Source organism: Equus asinus, chromosome 13 (assembly GCF_041296235.1).
Source record: "Equus asinus isolate D_3611 breed Donkey chromosome 13, EquAss-T2T_v2, whole genome shotgun sequence".
Classification (NCBI taxonomy): Eukaryota; Metazoa; Chordata; class Mammalia; order Perissodactyla; family Equidae; genus Equus; species Equus asinus.
In genome coordinates this window covers 26,692,343-26,714,617 of record NC_091802.1, presented here as the reverse complement: position 1 = coordinate 26,714,617, position 22,275 = coordinate 26,692,343, and the positions used below count along the sequence as shown (strand labels likewise).

The 22,275-nt window shown below is 37.3% G+C and overlaps 1 protein-coding gene across 1 annotated transcript in view; it reads left to right on the top strand.

Annotated features, from left to right (window-relative positions):
- The window catches only part of APPBP2 (amyloid beta precursor protein binding protein 2), a 56,045-nt gene that overhangs the window by 21,941 nt on the left and 11,829 nt on the right, over window positions 1-22,275 (top strand). Inside the window, exons 3-8 of the mRNA XM_014856943.3 lie at window positions 580-731; window positions 3,043-3,166; window positions 16,932-17,100; window positions 20,448-20,537; window positions 21,854-21,921; window positions 22,002-22,107. Of these exons, the coding sequence (XP_014712429.1) occupies window positions 580-731; window positions 3,043-3,166; window positions 16,932-17,100; window positions 20,448-20,537; window positions 21,854-21,921; window positions 22,002-22,107 (709 nt within the window). The remainder of the gene's footprint in view (window positions 1-579; window positions 732-3,042; window positions 3,167-16,931; window positions 17,101-20,447; window positions 20,538-21,853; window positions 21,922-22,001; window positions 22,108-22,275) is intronic.

Here is a 22,275-nt window from a genome sequence, read left to right as displayed (position 1 = left end):
AACCGGTGAAACCCTGGGCCACCAAAGTGGAGCGCATGAACTTAACCACTTGGCCACCGGGCCGGCCCCCAATTTGGTTTTTAATACTGATGTTAAAAGTTAGTTTTATGAGGCCAACCCCCTGGCCTAGTGGTTAAGTTCACGCGCTTCACTTGGGCGGCCCAGGGTTTCACCGGCTGGAATCCTGGGGGTGGACATGGCGCTGCTCATCAAGCCATGCAGAGGCGGCGTCCCACATGCCACAACTAGAAGGACCCACAACTAAAAATACAAAACCATGTCCTGGGGGGGGCTTTAGGAGAAAAAGGAAAAAAAAATATTTAAAAAAAGAAAGGTTTTATCCTTCATTGCCATCAGTTTACACATACAGGATCACTCAGTGATCCACAGAGTAAAGATATTAGGCTAAATTGTGAATTATTATGGGCTTGTAATTCATAAGACAATAAGCTTTTTATCTTATTCCATCATGGAAAATAACGGCACTGTTATTAAAAAAAAAAAAGCAAAAGAAGCTAGCACTTTCTTAAAGGCCAAAATACATTACCTCTATAAAATGACCTTTTCTTTCTCTTTCAGACATTTGCTTCATCATTGTTTCCAGGCTTTGATGGATCATGGTGTAAAAGTTGCTTCAGTTTTGGCCTACTCCTTTAGTAGACGGTGCTCTTATATAGCAGAATCAGATGCTGCAGTAAAGGAAAAAGCCATTCAGGTTGGCTTTGTTTTAGGTAAGTGATGATAAAATAGAGGACTGTTTTGTCCTGTGACATGACCCAGAATTGAACATGCTAACAATAAAGGATTCTCCCAGGACGTTCACAAAGTCTGCATAAGGAAGTTATGGGAAAAACATCAGAAAAACTAGGTGTGACTTATTGAACATTAACTTTGCACCAGGCACTATACTAGCCATTTAAATACTTATCTTTCTAAGTTCTCATGGCATTCCAGTGATGTGATGGTATTAATAGCATTTTACAAATGAGGAAACAAACTCAGAAAAGTTAAGTAACTTGCTCAAGTCGCTTAACTAGAAGTAGGGCTAAGTTTAGAATCCTCCATCTGTGTGATTCCAAACCACCTGTCTGTCTACCATGTCGTGCTGCCTCCACCCTTTTTAACCTGCTTACTATATGCTCTGACATGAGACGTAATCTGTTTGGGGCCTCAATTTTTCCATCTTTAAAATGAGAGTAATTCTCTATTTCCTCATTGGGATGTTGTGAGAATGCTGAAAGCATAAATGGAAAAGGATTCTGAGAAGGTTTTGTATGCTATACATACAGAGAAATACTGTTTACTATTTGATAACATTTTATATGGTTTTCATAAACCTACCTAGATAAATATGTTTCAGGCAATTATTTATTAAAGTTGTTACTTTTTAAAAAATTTTTTTATTTTGAAATGGTTGTAGATTCACAGATAATGTTAAAACCAGGAAATGGACACTGGTTTAATCCTGTTAACTAGACAACAGATGTTATTTAATTTTAACTGGTTTTTACATATACTCATTTGTGTGCGTGTGTGTGTGTGTTTCTCTGCAGTTGATTCCATGTAAAGATTCACATAACCCTCATTACCATAAGGATACCAGACTGTTCCATCACCACAGGCTACCTTTCATTTTTAACTTCTTGCATTAATGTGTGCATGTGCTTGTTTTCTCTCCTCTTACGCGTGTGCTCATACACTTTGTCAAAAAATTTTCATGATTATTTCCTTCAGTCTTAGAATAATTCTTTGTTGTGGTCATAGACAGTTTTCACAACATTCTTTCCTGAAAAGAACCCTCAGCATTTACCTTTTGATAGTTCCATGGAATATAAATTGCAGCAAAGACTTGTGACCGAAGAATATCTAACAGTAGTGTTTGTAATCTTGATGAATGTTAAAGTTGACATCCCTTTAGTCCTAGATGTTCATGTAGAAATCTGTGGGAGAAATTTGCTATCAAGGAAGGTGAAAGGCAGGAAGGCTAGTGTTTATGGAGGTCCTCTGTCATCTCCACAAACACTTAGACCAATGTGGCCATTATAATGAGCCAGATTGAAGAAATATTTTGGAGATAGAACCAAGTCCTGACAAACTCATGGTTATATTATCAGTCTTGATCCTAAAATTAGCAAAACAGTGAAAAAAGTTCATACCATAAGTATACAGTGATGAAGATAACTTTTCAAATAATAGCTTTATTGAGATATAATTCAAATACCGTATCATTCACCCATTTAAAGTATACAGTTAAAAGGTTTTTAGTATGCTCAGAGTTGTGAAAACATCACCACAGTAAGTTTTAGAATATTGTCATCACCCTCGGAAGAAACGGAAACATATTAGCAGTCACTCTGCATTTCCTTCCAACTCCTCCAGCGCTAGGCAGCCATCAGGCAGCTTTCTGTCTCTACAGATTTATCTATCCTGGACATTTCATAGAAATGGACTCAGGAGATATATGATTTTTGTGACTGACTTCTTAACGTTTAGCATAATGTTTTCAAGATCCATCTCTGTTATAGAGATGGAATTCAATATAAAGAATTTTTGAACAGCTATTATAGAACTGAAAAGACAAAAAAGGAACATTAGGGTATTATGGACCCTGAAACTGCAGGCATCAACTGCTACACCTAGGCCTTGGGGAACCTGGGGGTGAGGTTGGAATTATTAAAATTTAGAAGCTTGAGGAGATGGAAAAGTTACGTTTACCCTGCAAAATGGAAATATTAAAATCATTAGACTATAGTGGCTAATTTACTGGAAAATGTCAACTCTTAGGCCACAGCGTATTCTTGGAGGGTTAAAGCTCCTGACTCCTTATTTAAGGTCTCAACTTTGATCTAATTCCCCTCGTGTGAAAGGGTTTTTTTGGTTGGTTTGTTTTTGTTTTTTGCAAACGGACTGTTTTGTGCCAAACACAGGATTTTAATATTATGCATTTTTTCGTTTTAGATAATACTCATTATAAGCATGTCATTTTAGCTTTTAAGTGATTTATTCAGTTATCTAAAGTTACTGGTTTTTCTTGTCCTTTAGGTGGCTTTCTTTCAGATGCAGGCTGGTACAGTGATGCTGAGAAAGTTTTTCTGTCCTGCCTTCAGTTGTGTACTCTACATGATGAGATGCTTCATTGGTTTCGTGCAGTAGAATGTTGTGTGAGGTAAGTTGGAATAGATCCTACAAATAAGGGTTTTTAGTGGCTTTTATGCTTTCACCTTTGTAAACGTACTCCAACATTTGAATAATCCTTTGAGGTGATATTTATGTGTCACACTTTCACTCCTCTGGCCTCCTGTCTGTCATCCTTAGAATATGGTTAACTTGCTATAGACATCTTAGCTTAGATTTGACTGTTATGAATCAGACTGTAAAAGCTTTTTCATAGAGCTTATCTGTTCATTTGTTTAGCACATATTTATTGAATGCCTAGTATGTACCAGGAACTACCGTCGGCACTGGATGGTAGGAAAAGGAATACACTTTTTTGGGGGGTGTTTTTTTTTTTTACCCTTACTCCATTTACATTTCTAGAATTGTGCATAGCAAGATTAGTATTTTATGTATAAATTACTGTTTTCTTTAAAAATACATTTTTTAAGCAGGTGTACTTTAAAGGAAAGGCAAACAAATCTAGAAGTAACTCTTTGCCTTTACTGTCCTTATTTTTTCTGCATGTCACATTTCATTTTAGCTATTTTCATATAGGTTGGTTCTCTCCTGCAATTTGATTTGACATTTCTTTTTTTTTTTTTTTTTTTAAAGATTTTATTTTCTCCTTTTTCTCCCCAAAGCCCCCCGGTACATAGTTGTGTATTCTTCGTTGTGGGTTCCTCTAGTTGTGGCATGTGGGACGCTGCCTCAGCGTGGTCTGACGAGCAGTGCCATGTCCGCGCCCAGGATTCGAACCGACGAAACACTGGGCCGCCTGCAGCGGAGCGCGCGAACTTAACCACTCGGCCACGGGGCCAGCCCCTGATTTGACATTTCTTAAAGAGGATTTTCTTTATAAAACTAAAGGGAAATCAAAATAAAGTTAAAAAAATAAATTCTTTGTCCTGAGTTAACTAAAGTCTGGTCAATTTACTGAATTTATAGTCTTTTATTTTTATTGAATAAAGGATCATATTTCTTTGGTATCTTAGAGATGAGTTAATTAAATCTGAACCCTTTCAGAGCTAGTATATAGATTCTTCTGTATGAAACCATTATTGGTTTAAGCTAAAATTGAGTAAAGCTCTCTCAAAGAGTTCAGTCTTTTGAAGTTGTCATTACTCTGTTTTATACAGGGCTTACCTGTGTTAGACAAACACACACACGTTCAAATCCTGAAGTTAATTTTGTAATGTGCAAACTTAATTATAAATAATATTTTAGAAGCTTGTGATAATTTCCCACAGATATTTTAGAAGGATACAGTAAATTATAAGAATATTTGAGTGCAGAAACTATAAAGGATTGGTATTTGGACCTATAATTTGTAGTACTGATAAAAATAATGTCTGTGTCATCTTTCCTCCCCTCTTCTGCCTGTTCTATCTTTGTAGGAGTAGGAGACTAGACTATCTCATATGGGATTGGAGGGCTAGTTAAATGTTTCTGCATATATGAACTAGTTAATTTGGAACAGAAAAACCATTTTGTGTGACTTCATTGTAGATTCCTCTTTGTAGCACTCTTGACCAAAAGGTAAAACATTTTCTTCTTGTATTTGCTTGCTTTTTATGCACAAAATCAGAGGATTTATTTTACCCAGATAGCTAACATTTCTTCTGTCTGTCTAATTTCAAGCTCCTATATAAATCTTGCTTTAGTGTAGCCAAAAGATTTAGTTTTCTCGCAGGACCAAGGCTCCCTCTCTCCTTCCTATTTTGTCATCTTTAGCATGTAGCTCACATCATTATGTTTGCAAGTGTTATAGGGAGAAGAAGGTCAAAAGCCTCATGCCAACTGAGTATGCTTTTTCTTTTTCTCTTTTTTCAGTCAAAAAGATAGTTTCCCAGAAGCCCAGCCCTATCTTTTTGAAACTGGGAAACTGGGATACATTCTGTACATTCTCCAATTCATGTAAGGTGTTCTTGGAAGCAAAGCATTTTTAATTGTGCATATTGCTGCCCTGAATAAACTAATGGGTCTATATCAAGGAAGGGAGGGGAGGGGAATACTGCATAGGTAACTGTCAATACAGTGACTGTCCTGGCTGTCTTCAGAACAGGCGCATATGAAATTAGAAAAATACTTGGACCAAGAAACAAAACTATTTATAATACTAGTAGACTGCCTGTATACCTAGACATTTTGTTCTCATCAATTTGAAATTTCAAAATAAAATTTGTTTCTACACAAGTATACTTGCCAAATTCTTGGTCATTACAGGTGTATTTAATATAACATATAATATATAGTTTTGTCATCTCCTTAGTATTATTTGGAAAAAAGGCTAAATTTTTGTTACTTAGCTTTTTTTAGGGCAGAAAAATTGGGAGATTAATTAACCATTTTTTTCATTGACTTGGAGGAAAAATACTAATGAGATCCTTTGGCCAATCTCAGGTACCTTGAGCCTGATGTAAGAGTAAGAGTATGTTTTTAATTTAATTTCACAAAACCAGTTTCTAATCTGGGGTTGGCATGGAAGCAGTAAAGAGCATCTTCTTTTTTTTTTTTTAAGATTTTATTTTTCCTTTTTCTCCCCAGAGCCCCTGATACATAGCTGCATATTTTTAGTTGGGGGTCCTTCTAGTTGTGGCATGTGGGATGCCGCCTCAGCGTGGCTTGATAAGCAGTGCCATGTCCACGCCCAGGATCCGAACTGGCAAAACCCTGGGCTCCTGAAGCAGAGTACTCGAACTCAACCACTCAGCCACGGGGCTGGCCCTTAAATAAAAGTTTAATAATAACAAATCCCAAGGATAGTATACAAAAAGTGGTAAGCAGTGAATATTGTAATATTTAATTATATGTAAATGGAATAGTCAGAGATTGAAGGCCAAACAGGGAATTTGTAATATTTCTTAAGTAAGGATTTTTTCCAAACTGGAAATGAAACAAATTTTAGGAATAACATAAAACAGAAATTCTCAGTTACCACATACTATTAAATGTAAGTAAGATTTTTTTTCTTTTTCCCTGAAAATTATCCTTCAGTAAAGAGAGTTATGTTACAAAGTCCCTCGTGCTGTTTGATGTTCTTTCAAGTCTATTACTTTGAACAACAAATTACTATTTGAGAAAGAAATGTTAGCCTGAAAACTCAGCCAGTGCCAGTGTCAGTAAGCTCTTGGTGACCACTGGCAGAGTTTTCTTTTTAAGGAAGTGATGGAATTTAACACATTTACATTTATTCTGGAGGTCATTAAGTAACCTTATAGTTGTGTTAGATGTCTTTATTAACTGGCTTTTTGAATATTACTTTGAAATGTGATATAGTAAGTGGTTTGGTTGTGGAGATTTTGAATGTCTACTTGCTGTAGGTGGAATCAAAAAGCCCAGCAGTCCTATTGTTTTACAAATGGTTGCCGGTACCTTTGGATAGGTTTCTGGTGACATCATACTGCACTCAAAAGTGCTGATTTTAAAACAAGTGAAAATGTTTTACTCTGAAAAGCAAATGACTCAAAAAGTAGTTATGATGATGAAGATAAATATTTAAAGATGCATGTGAATAGTTGGAATAAAATTGTTTCATAAATTTCAAGAAGGAAAAGCAATTTTTGAAAATTTAATTTAGAATTTAAATATTTATGAGTGACATAAAGATTTAAATATTATAAGTTAAAAATGTTATCATATATATCCCTAAACTTGATATATTCAAGTTGGCCAAAAAACTTTTTGGATGGAAAATGGAAGCTTTTGTTATTATATTTGGGTTAGTTTACATTGGGCGCATATATGATAGCCTATTTTAAAAATACACATATTAGGGACCTGGCCCTGTGACCAAGTTCCCGCGCTCCTCTTTGGCAGCACAGGGTTTCGCCAGATTGGATCCCGGGTGCAGACCTAGCACCTCTCATCAAGCCATGCTGAGGTGGCGTCCCACGTAGCAGAAATAGAAGGACCTACAACTAGAATATACAACTATGTACAGGGGAGCTTTAGGGAGAAGAAGAAGAGGAAAAAAGAAAGATTGGCAACAGGTCTTAGCTCAGGATCAATCTTTAAAAAATGTACATTTGGGAAAATGTACTAGTACAACAAAGTGTTTATAAAGTTCTCATCTTTGTAAATGAAGTAGGAATGACTATCATTACTTAATGTTCAAACATTATCAGTGCTAGGAATGGATATATAATGATGTGTAATGGCAAAATATGATAGACATTCCAAAACAGGGTAGTGGGAGTAGGTGTAAGAATGATTGGAAACCCATCCAAGCTAGATATAAGTAAAGAAAATAGAGGAAATAACTAAGTGTGATAAATGAAAAATAGGTAACTAATGATAAATGAAAAATAATATGAAAAGATTAAAACTAAGTACAGCTATCATCACAATACATGTAAATAGGCTCAATTCCTCTATCTGAAGATAGCAGCTGCCGAGAGGATTAAAAAATGTGGTGTAGTGGTTAGGTTCATATGCTCCACTTTGACAGCCTGGGGTTCATGGGTTTGGATCCTGGGCATGGACCTGCACACCTCTCATTAAGCCGTGCTGTGGCAGTGTCCCGCATACAAAATAGAGGAAGATTGACATAGATCTTAGCTCAGGGACAATCTTCCCCACCAAAGGGTGAAAAAATGAAATCCAACGTATATTGTTAAAAGAAAACACCCCCAAACATTAATATTAACAAGAAAGCAGAATTCAGGATAAAAACCATTCGTTGATGCAAAAGGGATATTGATAATAAAATGTACAATCCACAAAAAGGTCGTGAACCCATGTATAGCAAATAAGATAGCAGCTATCTACATAAGCAGTGTACCCTAAAATATAAAGAATCTAATAAAAAGATAATACAATATTGAGTGCCCCCATGGTAGGTTAATTCAGAATTCGTGGAAGTTAACAAGGAATTAGGTTTTTGTTTTTTGTTTTTTCTTTTGAGGAAGATTAGCCCTGAGCTAACATCTGCTGCCAATCCTCCTCTTTTTGCTGAGGAAGACTGGCCCTGAGCTAACATCCTCCATGCCCATCTCTTCTACTTTATATGTAGACTGCCTACCACAGCATGGCTTGCCAAGCGATGCTGTGTCTGCACCCGGGATCCGAACCAGTGAATTCCAGGCCGCTAAAGTGGAATGTGCCTACTTAACCGCTGTGCCACTGGGCCGGCCCTGGTTTGTTTTTTAAATTTTATTTTTCCTTTTTCTCCCAAAGGCCCCTGGTACATAGTTGTGTATTTTTAGTTGTGAGTCCTTCTAGTTGTGGCATGTGGGATGCCGCCTCAGCATGGCTTGATGAACAGTGCCATGTCCACTCCCAGGACTCGAACCGGGAAAACCCTGAGCCGCTGAAGCAGAGCTTGTGAACTTAACCACTCAGCCACGGGGCCGGCCCTAAGGAACCAGGTTTTTTCTGTCTCTTCCTCTATCCTCTGTGTGCCAGTTTTGTCTCTGGCTTGCTCTCCAGTGGTTATAAAAGTGCTGCCATGGTTTGAGGTATCACGTGGAGATTCCACATTGTCTAGTAGAAGAAAGACTCCCTTCCCAAGCACCATTTTTTAATCTTTAATGACAGGGAACCTTTCCCAGAAACCACCCAGCCTACTTACCCTGGAGTCTCACTAGCCAAAGCTAGGTCATTTGGTGACCTCTGAATCAATCACTGGCAAGCGGAATGGGTTCTCTACACTATGATTGTCTTAAACTAATCATGATTTACTCCTGAGTCCTATGAGAAGGGTTAATGCCTAAACAAAATGAGGGTTCTGCCAACAAGCATGGGGTACAGAAAATGGCTGTTTAGGGACCAACATTGTCTGTTACATCTTACAATGCTTTGTTCCTCCACTTAAAATTAAAACCACGCCAGACTGACAAAAAAACGAGAGAATTAAATAAATAAAATCAGAAACATTAGCTGGAATATTTCTACCAACCTTCCATAGATATAATCATAAGAGAATCCTGTGAACAGTTGTATGCCAGCAAACTAGTTAATGTAGATGAAATGGACAAATTAGAAACACGTAAATTACCTAAACTGGCCCAGGAAGAAATAGAAAATCTCAACAAACCTATAACAAGTTAAAGAGATTGAATGAGTAATCAAAAACCTTCCAACAAAGAAAAGTATGGCCTAAGACGACATCACTAGTGAATTCTGCCAAACGTTTAAAGAAGGATTAACACCAGTCCTTTTCAAAGTCTGCTAAAAAATTGAAGAGGAGGGAACAGTTCCTAACTCATTCTATGAGGCCAGTATTACCCTGATACCAAAACCAGAAAAAAAGACATCACAAGAAGAGAAAATTACAGATTAATATCCCCTGTGACTATAGATGCAAAAATTCTCAACAAAATACTAGCAAATCGAATCCAATAGCATATAGAAGGATTATACACCATGACTAAGAGGGCTTTATCCTAGGAATGCAAAGGTGATCCAACATAAGAAAATCAGTGAATGCAATACACCATATTAATAGAACGAAGGGAAAAAAAAATGATCATGTCAGGGCTAGCCTGGTGGTGCAGCAGTTAAGTTCACATGTTCCGCTTCAGCGGCCCGTGCTTCACTGGTTTGGATCCTGGATGTGGACCTGCTCACCACTTGTCAAGCCATGCTGTGGCATGTGTCCCACATATGAAGTAGAGGAAGATGGACATGGATGTTAGCTCAGGGCCAGGCTTCCTCAGCAAAAAAAGAGGAGGATTGGCGGCAGATGTTATCTCAAGGTTAATCTTAAAAAAACAGAAAACATCATCTCAGTTGACACACAAGCCATTTGACAAAATCCAACACCCTTTTATGGTTAAAAACACTTAATAAACTAGGAATAGATGGGGGGCTGGCCCCGTGGCCGAGTGGTTAAGTTCGCGTGCTCCGCTGCAGGCGGCCCAGTGTTTCGTTGGTTCGAATCCTGGGTGCGGACATGGCACTGCTCATTAAACCACGCTGAGGCAGCGTCCCACATGCCACAACTAGAAGGACCCACAACAAAGAATATACAACTATGTACTGGGGGGCTTTGGGGAGAAAAAGGAAAAAAAAAAATCTTTAAAAAAAAAAACACTAGGAATAGATGGGAACTTCCTTATTTATGAAAAACCCACAGCCAACATCATAGTCAATGGTGAAAGACTGAAAGCTTTCCCCCAAGAACAAGAACAAGACAGGGATGCCTGCTTTCACTACTACTAGTCAACATCGTCCTGAAAGTTCTAACCAAAGCAGTTAGACAAGAAAAAGAAATAAAAAACATCCATATTGGAAAAAAAGAAGTAAAACTATCATTTCATACTAGAATTGGACTTTATCAAAATTAAAAACTTTTCAAAGGACATTATCAATGTGAAAAGACAACTTACAGAATAGGATAAAATATTTGCAAATCATACATCAGATAAGAGTCTAGTATTCAGAATATATCAAGAACTAGATTTATGCACCCTATGTTCATCGCAGCATTATTCACAATAGCCAAGATGTGGAAGCAACCCAAGTGCCCATCAACGGATGAATGGATAAATATATGTACACACACACACGCAATGGAATACTACTGAGACATAAGAAAGAGAAAATTGTGCCATCTGTGACAACATGGGTGGACCTTGAGGGTATTATGCTAAGCAAAATAAATCAGAGAAAGACAAACACCATATGATTTCACTTATATGTGGAAGATAAACACTTGGATAAGGAAGAACGGGTTAGTGGTTACCAGAGGGGACGGGGGTGGGAGGGAGGGTGAAAGGGGTAAAGGGGCACCTTTGTATAATGACGGATAAAAATCAGACTGTTGGTGGTGAACAGGATGCAATCTGTACAGAAACTGAAATATAATCTACACCTGAAGTTTACAGAATAAGTCAATATGACCTCATTAAAAAAAAAAAAAGCTAGAACTCAACAACAACCCAATTACAAAAGAGATAAAGGACTTGACATTTCTTCAAACAATATATGTAAATGGCCATTAAGCTCATGAAAAGATGCTCAACATCATTTATCATTAGGGAACTACAAATCAAACACAATGAGATACCACTTAACACCTACCAGGATGGCTGTAATTAAAAAAAAAAAAACAGCCCAGAAAACAAGTGTTAGCAATAATGTAGAGGAATTGGAATTCTCATGCATTGCTAATGGAAATGTAAAAGGTGCTGCTGCTATGGAGTACAGTTTGATGGTTCCTTAAGAAGCTGAACAGGTTTGGCCCGGTTGCCGAGTGGTTAAGTTTCCACACTCCGCTTTGGCAGCCTACGGTTTCGCTCGTTTGGATCCTGGGCATGGACATGGCACCGCTCGTCAGGCCATGTTGAGGCGACATCCCATATGCCACAACTAAAAGACCCACAACTAAAATACACAACTATGTGCTGGGAGGATTTGGGGAGAAAAAGCAATTAAAAAAAAAAAGCTGGACAAAAAATTACCGTATGACCTAGCAGTTTCACTCCTCTATGTGTGTGTGTGTATATATGTATATCTCCCCCCAAAAAATTGAAAACAGGGACACAAATGGATATCTGTATGTCAGTGTTAACTGCAGAATTTTTCACAGTAGCCAAAAGGTGGAAACAACCCAAGTATCCATCAGCAGATGAATAGATAAACAAAATGTGTCATGTGTATACAATGGAATATTTTGATACGTACTACAATGTAGATGAACCTAGAGAGTCATATCCTAAGTAAAATAAGCCAGATGTAAAAGAATGAATACTATGTGATTCTACTTACATGAAATATCTATTGGCAAATTTATACAGACAAAAAGTAGATTAAAAGTTACCAGGGGCTGGCCCCATAGTGTAGTGGTTAGGTTCGGCTCGCTCCATTTTGGCCACCTGCGTTTGGATCGCAAACACCACCTGTCAGCCATGCTGTGATGGTGACCCGTATACAAGATAGAGGAAGATTTGCACAATGTTAGCTCAGGCTTAATCTTCCTCAAGCAGGAAAAAAGGGAGAAAGATTGGCAATGGATGTTAGCTCAGGGCGAATCTTCCTTGGACAAAAAAGAAAGTTACTAGGAGCTGGAGTGTAGGGGGAGAATTGGAAGCTATTGTTTGTTACAGAGTTTCTGTTTGGGATGATGAAAAATTTTGGAAATGGACAGTGGTGATGGTTGTACAACAGGGTGGTGAATACACTTGTGCATCGATTAACAAGAGGGATACATTCTGAGAAATGTGTCGTTAGGGGATTTCGTCGTTGTGTGAACATCATATAGCCTACTTACACGAACCTAAATGGTATAGCCTACTACACATCTAGGCTATACGATACTAGTATTATGGGACCACTGTCATTTATGCGGTTTGTCATCGACCAAAATGTCATTATGCGGTGTATGACTTTATAATGCCACTGAATTGTATACTTAAAAACGGTTAATACCAGGGCCGGCTCCATGGCTGAGTGGTTGAGTTTGCACGCTTCACTTCGCCAGCCTGGGGTTTCTCCGGTTGGGATCCTGGGCGTGGACATGGCACCACTCGTCGGGCCATGTTGAGGCAGCATCCCACATGGCACAACTGGAAGGACCCACAACTGAAAATACACAACTATGTACCGGGGGGGGGGGGTGTGCTTTGGGGAGAAAAAGGAAAAATAAAATCTTTTTTAAAAAAGTGGTTAATATGGCAAATCTTGTGTTATGTATTTCACCACAATAGAAAAAAAAACAACGATTGTTAGCTCAGGGGCAGTCTTCCTCACCAAAAAAAAAACCAAAACACCTAATAGTCTTTATTTTTGTTATCCATTTTCCTTTTATTTCATTATCCGTTATTTTATTATTCAATCTTCCTCTTTCAGTCTGTCATTTATTTCCAAAATTCTTAAATAGTTTTTGGAAGAATAAACTTGTAAGCAGGCGAGAGATTCTCTTCCTTTAAGTTTACTTTTAGTGTATATATATGTATTTTTTAAGATTTTACCTTTTTTTCCTTTTTTTCTCCCCAAAGCCCCCGGTACATAGTTGTGTATTTTTAGTTGTGGGTACTTCCACTTGTGGCATGTTGGATGCCACCTCAGCATGGCCTGATGAGCAGTGCCATGTCCGTGCCCAGAACTCGAACTGGCGAAACCCTGGGCCGCTGAAGCGGAGTGCGTGAAGTTAACCACTCAGCCACGGGGCCGGCCCCAGTGTATTTTATTTTTGTCCTGTCTATTTCGTGAGGCTCTAACTAGTCATTTTGCTCACACTTATAGTAAATATATTCATAAACTAATAACTTTTAAATTTATGTTTTCCATTTCAAACAGTGAATTGTTTAACCAATGAAATAGTAATTGTTTCTGACAATAACTATTGATTAAGTAGATATGATTTTATGTTATCATAAAAATAAAATACTACAGGGGCCGGCCCTGTGGCCGAGTGGTTGGGTTTGTGTGCTCTGCTTCGGCGTCCTAGGGTCCCGCCAGTTTGGATCCTGGGCGCGGACATGGCATCGCTCATCAAGCCATTCTGAGGCAGCGTCCTACATGCCGCAACTAGAAGGACCCACAACTGAAATATACAACTATGTACTGGGGGGATTTGGGAGGAAAAGGAAAAAATCTTTAAAAACAATAAAGTAAAATACTATAGAACGAGGTATATGGGAAATCTCTGTATCTTCTGCTCAGTTTTACAGTGAACTAGAACGGCTCTAAAAAATAGATCTATTTTTAAAAAATAAAAAGATAGAATACTATGGTAGAGCCACATTTGGAGAGCCTCGAAGACCTGCCTTTTCCTTAGGCTGTGTTGAGGCAAACTTAGGTCTTCACGTGGACCAGAAGTCCTTGGATCATACATCCTGCTCACTGTTGGTCCAGATGGACACACAGACTCTGAAGAGCCTCCATATGTTTAATTTGCCCTTTTCTTTCAATAGACAATAGCAGAGACTGGAGAAAATAGCAACGTGTGCTTTTTTGGCATAAAAATTTAGTTTGCTACCTCCTTCATATGCCAGTTATTAAATAATTTCTAGAAACTTATTTTTAGGGGGAATACCTACAGTGAAGTTTGTTTGTAAAGTAATTCTTAGTATTGTAGAAATGAGAGATCAACACTGTTCTTTTCATTTTCTAAATTTACAACCTATTCCTGGGTTTAACGTTTTTTTTCATTTACCCATTTGGATAACTATCAAATCTGTATTTCTAATACCAATCCTTTTTTTCTCAAGGATTTTTTTTTCTGGACTGTTGTAGTAGCTCCTGTCCTCGTTGCCTCCTTGCTTCTACTCTTGGCTTTACTATAATCCATTCTCCACACTGCAGCCAGAACAATTTCTAGAGTTGCACTGTTCAATATGGTAGCCATTAACCATATGTGACTATTTAAATTTAAATTAATTAAAGTTAAAAATTAAAAATAAGTCCTCGGACACACTAGACACGTTTCAGATGCTCAATAACCGTTTGTGGCTAATGGCTGCCAAATTGGGCAGATGAGGTATAGAACATTTCAGGAAGTTCTGTTAGAAGCATTGTTAAGCATAAGTCAAATAATCTCACTCACTTTTGCATTCAGAACTCGTTACTGTGGCCAGCAAGGCCCTATAAAATCTTGCTTATCTCTGCTTTCTCATCTCTCTTTACAAAATCCTTTATTCATAATATTCCAGACACATGGCCTTCTTCCTGTTCTTTGATCATGCCAGAATTTTTTTCCCTTTCTCAGGGCCTTTGCATTTGTTCTTTCTTCTGTTTGGAACTTGCTTCCCCCCAGATCTTCACATGATTGCCTCTTCATCATTTCGGTGTCAACTCAACTCAGATGTTACCCCCTTAAGAGATTTCTTCCCTGTCTACCTGAGCTCCTCCTTTAAGAAGCTCTTGATCATATTACTCTATTTTTGTCATCTTCATAGCATTTATTCAATGTCTGCCTCACTGCTGTGTTTGCCTACCCTAACACACTTCCTGCCGCTGGAATGAAGCTTCTTACAGCCATGGGTTTTTCTCTCTCTCTCTTACCACTACATCCCTTGCCCCTGGAAAAGTGCTGCCTGTAATAGGTGCTCAGTCAGTACTTGACGATGAGAGTCCCAAAACTTTATCATCTAACCTACTGTGTTTGTTTTTACTATAGTCTTACTAGATTTCAGTTTTGTTTTCCTATGTATGGTTTCCATTGTGACAGAGGTCATTGCAAACTACTTGGTCATTAGATCAGCAATTTGACAGTCAAGTGACATTCTCTTTATTCTGGTTCAGTACACTTAACTGTAGCATGAAAAGTTGTCTGTGTACCAAAACATTTGTTTTTCTACCTAAAAATGTAAATCCAATCAACTTACCATTCTAGAGTAGCCTGATAAATTATTGCATTTATTTCTGCTTTAAGTTGGAATTTGTTATTGTGAAAGATACTCCATTCAGAAATTTTTATTAACCTTAGTTTATTGTTTTGCTTGAGGGTTTTAGTCTTTTCTAAAACTGTATAGAGAGTGTTCGGAGGATACACACTGGCATTGTATAATATTTGCCACCTTATTGAATAGTCTTGGTTCATTTGAATGTATTCTGTTTTCCCTGACTACAAAGAATCACAGAGATTAGAAGATTGTTACAGTGTGTCTAATCCTAGGTCACTGATATGTTAGTACTTTTGGTGTAGATACCAAAAATAAACTTTAAGTATCTGATTTTTTTTTTTATACTCCTGAAGAATACTTCTTAACCTCTCCATACTTGGTTTTCTTTATTTTTTTGGGGGGGAAGATTAGCCCTGAGCTAACATCTGCCACCAATCCTCCTCTTTTTTCTGAGGAAGACTGGCCCTGAGCTAACATCCGTGCCCATCTTCCTCTACTTTATATGTGGGACGCCTGCCACAGCATGGCTTGCCAAGCGGTGCCATGTCTGCACCCAGAATCCGAACTGGTGAACTCCAGGCCGCCGAGGTGGAACGTGTGCACTTAACCGCTGCACCACCGGGCTGGCCCCTTGGTTTTCTTTTAAATGATTTTTATACCTTGTTCCCTCTCAGGGCTGAGCATTTTCAGAAAATTGTATTGGCGTGATACATGGACATAATGTTCTAATTTATTATAATAAATACATAAATATATGTCCAGTCCTCACACTATTCTCCTGTCTTGTATGGTCTCTACAGATGTATGGTCTGTTGCTATCTAGACATCAGGCTGACCTGAAGCATTTTACTACTTTTGCATATCATTAGATAGTCAGCATGGTTTTACAGTTAACTTTGTGTAAAGAACTCTGTATTTTTCCACCGTAGAGGATAAAAGTTATAAAAGAAACAGCAGACCACTATTTTCAGTGAACTTATCTTACGGGAAAGATAAGCAAAAATGAGCATTTATGAAGCAACATGAAATGAGTGGTAACTGATCAAGTGTTGCACAAATATACTAGAAAAAAGAACGGAAAGTAATGGTAGGTAATGGTATTTCACATTGATTTTTATTTTACTTCATTGTTTTCCAAATTTTTTATAATGAGACTGCATTACATTTGGATTTAGAACAAAAACGGTTAAGTGTTAGATGTAGCACATGCTGAGTGGACAAAGTATACAGAATATTTAGAGAAGATAAGGCATCAGAGTTGTGTAAGATTAATCGTGGGTAGCTTTTTAGGGAGATCGTCTACTTCGTTATGTGCATTGGTCAATCCTAGTTTGGACCAGGCAGTTCTTTTCCAATGCAGCCTCATTTCCTCCATCTACATACCTTACCTTAACTCATTTGGGTGCTACATAGTGATCTGTAAGAAGTTATCAGGTCTACCATGCTGGAAATACCAAAAATAGAGAAATGTTATTTGTGCTCTTGCAGGTTGCTTCATGTGCGAAATGGAAACTGCAAATATCATTTGGGTGAAGAAACATTTAAGTTAGCTCAGACCTACATGGATAAACTCTCAAAACATGGCCAGCAAGCAAACAAAGCTGCACTCTATGGAGAACTGTGTGCACTCCTGTTTGCGAAAAGCCACTATGATGAGGTGAGTGTTTTGAGGTGCATTTCATTGTGTCCCGTAATTAACTATAAAATAGGATAAATCATATAATCTCACATTTGTCTTAATAGATGTCATTTTCACATATTAGATTTACTTAAAGCAGTACACATTCGTAAGGGAATATTTAAAATCAGGCAAAAGGAGTATTCTATGAGATGGATTTTATACATATACATGTATGATTTAGGGCCTGTTTTTGTTCTAATTTGACCAAATGTGTCTCTGCCTAAGTTATTTTGATGGACATGCTCTGTTAAGTTAACCTTTAATAGATGGTTTTTCTTGGATGTGTAGCTCTGGGTGAATTTGCATAACTTGAAGGTGTTCATTTCAATGGGAAGCTAGATTTTATTTATACCTTACTGCATTGTTTTGCTCCTTCCTCTGCCTGATGAAAAAGATAGCAGCTTCCCGCTTGGCTTTATACTGTTAAATTAGTGCTTTGGTGCTGATTAAGACATAATTGAGAAGTGATCTATTTATGTTTAACTCCTTTGCTTGATTGCTTTATTTATGGAAGAATATCATAATTAATTTCATGTTCTCAGATAATTGTCATTTAGCTTTTGTATTTTAAAATTATCCCCATCTTGATTTTTGCCCCATTGCTATCAATACGTATACATATACATACATACATATATATATATATATATATTCATTCCAGGTTTAAAGAAAAATTACAATTAGAAATGGAACTAGAAAATTCTAGAATAATTATGAAGTGATATTGTGCAACCCCTATGCTAGACTCATCCTGCTTTTAGCATATATATAAGAAGGCATCAAACCCATGTGTAAAAATCTAAAACCCTTATCAGCATGCCTACAGTTTCTCAGGAGGTTTGTGTATGTTCTGGTTATTTTTGATGCTGAATTCCTGTGCCCGCTAAATTAATTCTGTTGATGGATTGTTTTGCTGCCTGCTGTGTGCAATGACTGTTGTACCACTTATCAACCCAGATGAAAAACATAGCCCCGGGGCTGGCCCCATAGCTGAGTGGTTAAGTTCGTGTGCTCCGATTCGGCCGCCCAGGGTTTCACCTGTTTGGATCCTGGGCGCAAACATGGCACCGCTCATCAGGCCATGTTGAGGCAGCATCCCACATGCCACAACTAGAAGGACCCACAACTAAAAATACACAACTGTACACCGGGGGGCTTTGGGGAGAAAAAGGAAAAATTTTAAAAATCTTAAAAATTAAAAAAAAAAAACCCAGAAAACCGTAGACCCTTTCTATGATTTTCACATACCAAAAACAGCTCCATTCACAGAAGGCCTTTGTTTGGATAGCTAACTTTACTGGAAATGAGAGTGAGGTAAACAACAGTTTGAGTATTAGAAAAGCCTGTCTTCAAAGTTCTTCAGGTGCCCCACCATCTCTCTATCTCTGTGTGAGAACTCATCTTAGTCACCTCTGGTTCCTCTTCCATTGTTTCTTTTCATACTCCCTTCTGAAACTCTGCTGTCTTCTTTCTGTTACACAGAATGATTCATATCTTGCCGTTCTTTACTCCCATACTCGGCTCCAGGCCCATCTTAATATGTCCAGACCCACCAATGTCTTCACTGGGACAAAAGTGCCTTTTGCTTACCAGTTTCCACATTCTTTACTAGGCAGTTAGTATTTAATTGACTAATTTGGATTGGGGATTTATACTGTGCCTTGTTCGTGGCCTTTAAAACTCTCAGCACGTTCATGAGAAATATTTAAGTCTCTAGATATTTCTTGGATAATTGTGATAATTCATTCTTTTAAATATAAATAAATTTGTCATTGATATTTACAGAAAAGTACACAAATCTTGAGGATATGATTTGATGAATTATAATATTCTGATACTAGAGTAGGCTAGGCTATGCAGAGATAACGTCAACCCCAAAATGGCAGTGACTTGGACCAGTGAAAGTTTATTTCTTGCTTATACTACAACCTGTCTTGGGATGTCTGTGACTGCCTGACATTATGTCTACACTTTGCTCCAAACCTCATATGGTGGAGCCGCCTCTCTAGAACGTTACCAGCCTTGGAGCAGAGGCAGGCACATCTTGGGAAAGGACTGCTCGCTCTTAGAGCTTTGTCCCAGAAATAGCACATTTCACTTCTGTTCATGTTTTAACTGGCTGAAGGAAATCATGTGACCCCTCGTCTTTAATGTGGAAGAGAAGTTTATCCTTCCCCAAGGAAGAGCAGTAAATACTTTAAAGCAATAAAAGTCTACCACAATTCTAAAGATTTTACCTTGTTACTCTGGAATAAAATCAGCTTATCTAGTATCTTACAAACAAACCAGATTTTTTTTGGCTTAAATCACATACATTTCATTTTTGCACCAAAATTGCTTCTGAATACCTACATCTTTTAGGTGGAATGGAAGAGAAGGAAGCTTGCAGAGGAAAACAAATGCTTGTTTATTTGTCCTCCTCCCTTTCCTGTGATCCTTCATAATACTGTTTTGTTTCTTTGAAGTAGTTCTTACTATCCAAAGTAATTTGTTTGGATTTTTTTTCTTTCTCCTGCCAAGCACTAGGAGAGGAAGGATATTCTGTGTTTTGTTCCCCACTACATCCCTAGATGCTAGCACATTCCCTGGCACTTAACTTTCTGCACCTCAGTTTCCCGTGATAATACATATCTCATAGGGCTTTTTTTTTTTCCTTCTCCCCAAATCCCCCCAGTACATAGTTGTATATTTTAGTTGTGGGTCCTTCTAGTTGTGGCATATGGGATGCCGCCTCAGCATGGCCTGACAGGCGGTGCCATGTTCACGCCCAGGGTCCGAACTGGCAAAACCCTGGGCCCCGAAAGCGGAGTGCACGAACCCAATCACTCGGCCACGGTGCCAGCGCCTCTCATAAGGCTTTTGTGTCAATTAAATGTGTTAATGCCCATAAAGTGCTTAGAACAATAGCTGGCACAAAGTAAGATATAAAATAATTAAGATATAAAATAATTGTTATAGTAGAGGAAGCAAAGTACAGGAAGCCTAGTGTGGGGCCAAAACCTGAAAGACAAGCTAGGTGGGTTAATGAGTTGGAGGAAGGAGGAATGTATTCTAGGGCAGAGGGAACAGTATGTGCAAAGACTTCTGGGCAAGAGAGAGCATGCCTCTAATGTCCTGAATATCTTTTACATATTCAAAGAAAAATGTAATAAATTATACTTTCAAGAAAACTTAGCCTTGGAGATAAGTTGTAGTGTAAATATTTTGCATGTATTCTTATTCAGGTACTTGAAAGCTTGCAGGAAAAATTCACAATCATTTCATTTCATTAAGTACTGTCAATTTGATTTATCGTTTTTGCTCTTCTATAAATATTTTTTTAGGCATACAAATGGTGCATTGAGGCAATGAAAGAAATTACAGCAGGCTTACCAGTCAAAGTTGTGGTGGATGTTTTAAGACAAGCTTCTAAGGTGAATATAATGTTAAAATTGTTAAGTGAATTATAGAAGTTAGCAAGCTTTAAATTTAACTTAGTTAACCTCTTATTTAACAAATTAGGTATTGTATACTCCATGAATTAACAAGGTCTGTCTATGCTCGGTTTTAGAAATCTGTAGACTTTAGCTAATTTTCCTATACCCAGAAAACCTGTGAAAACATTCACTTTGATAATTCAGCTCACTGAAGTACAGACAGAAGTAGTATTTTGGATTTTGGTGCTATTCTGGCTTGAATTTGTTTTTCTTAAACCTTTGCAGTAACCTGAATCCCTTATGCAACAGTTGTAGAGGCTTTGGTCAATTTTCTCCTAATGGATGGTCTGGGATTCAATCTTTTAGCCGTGGTATTGCAGTCTCACAGTATGACAGCTTTCTGTACTTGACCTGCTGGGCAATACTTACTTGATTTTTCCTCTTGTTTCTTCTTATTCTGTAAATAAATGCATTAACTCTTTGAGGTCATTTAATAATATTTAAAAATTTCTGCTCTGGTATCACTGAGGCTTTAAAGCATTTATGTACTTTTCAGATATGCTCTTTCTGACCAGAGATTTTTCAATTTTGGGTATTCCGTTTTGGTTGGTTTTATTTATGGAAATTTCAATTAGATGAAAGATTCTAAACTTACAGATTTAGAAGAGTCTAAGGTTTCTGTGAAATTTATTAAATAAGGCATTTTAGAGCAAGTAAGTATTCAGGTTATCAGAGCTAGAAGAGAGATATTAATATGTTTTTAATTAAGTTAAAACACTGGATATACATTTAATATGAAGATAGCTTAATGTATGTTCAAGATTTATATTTCTGTATTCAGTGACAGAGCTTAAAAACTACTGTCTAGTCTTATGAATCAAAATATTTTCAGAAATAGGAAAACTTGAAATTCAGTGTTTTTCAAAATTATTAGATGAAAACTGCAAGATAGTTGTTAGTCATTCTAGAACTGGGATATAAATAAGTATCTTAGAAGATAATATGGTGAACTCTCCAACTGTTTTATTTTAATAATATGGAAGGATGGGAATATACCAGCTTCATAAGGTGACTTTGTTATAGCAGATTTGTATTGGGCATGACTATCAATTTTAAATTTTAAAATTTCCCAGGATACATACACATCTGTTTATAATAGAATTTTCAAGTATTTGGAAGGAAAGAAATGAGAAATGTTTGAAGATGCTTTTTTTCTTTTTGACTATTATAGTCTGAATAGATAAACTATACTTATTTTAGCACACTAATTAACTGTTTGAGGGTTATTTAACAATTTTTCACTTTATCTGTAGGCTTGTGTTGTAAAACGTGAATTTAAGAAGGCAGAACAGTTAATTAAACATGCAGTGTATTTGGCACGGTAGGTGATTATTATTAAAAATAACATTTCAAGTTGTCTCTCTCTACTTTATATCCTAATAGTTTTGTATCTTTTTGTAGAGATCATTTTGGATCCAAACACCCAAAATATTCTGATACACTGCTAGATTATGGGTTCTACTTACTCAATGTAGACAATATCTGTCAGTCTGTTGCAATTTATCAGGTATGTTTGTAGTTAGACTTTTTTTTCTCTCAACCTAAATTGACTTACTGACCTGTATTTGTGTGGTGTGTATAACCCATTCTCTAAAAATAATTCTTTCTTAGCCCCTCCTCACATATGGCACACCGTTATATTACTAAATAATACCTAGAAGATTTAAAAGTTAAT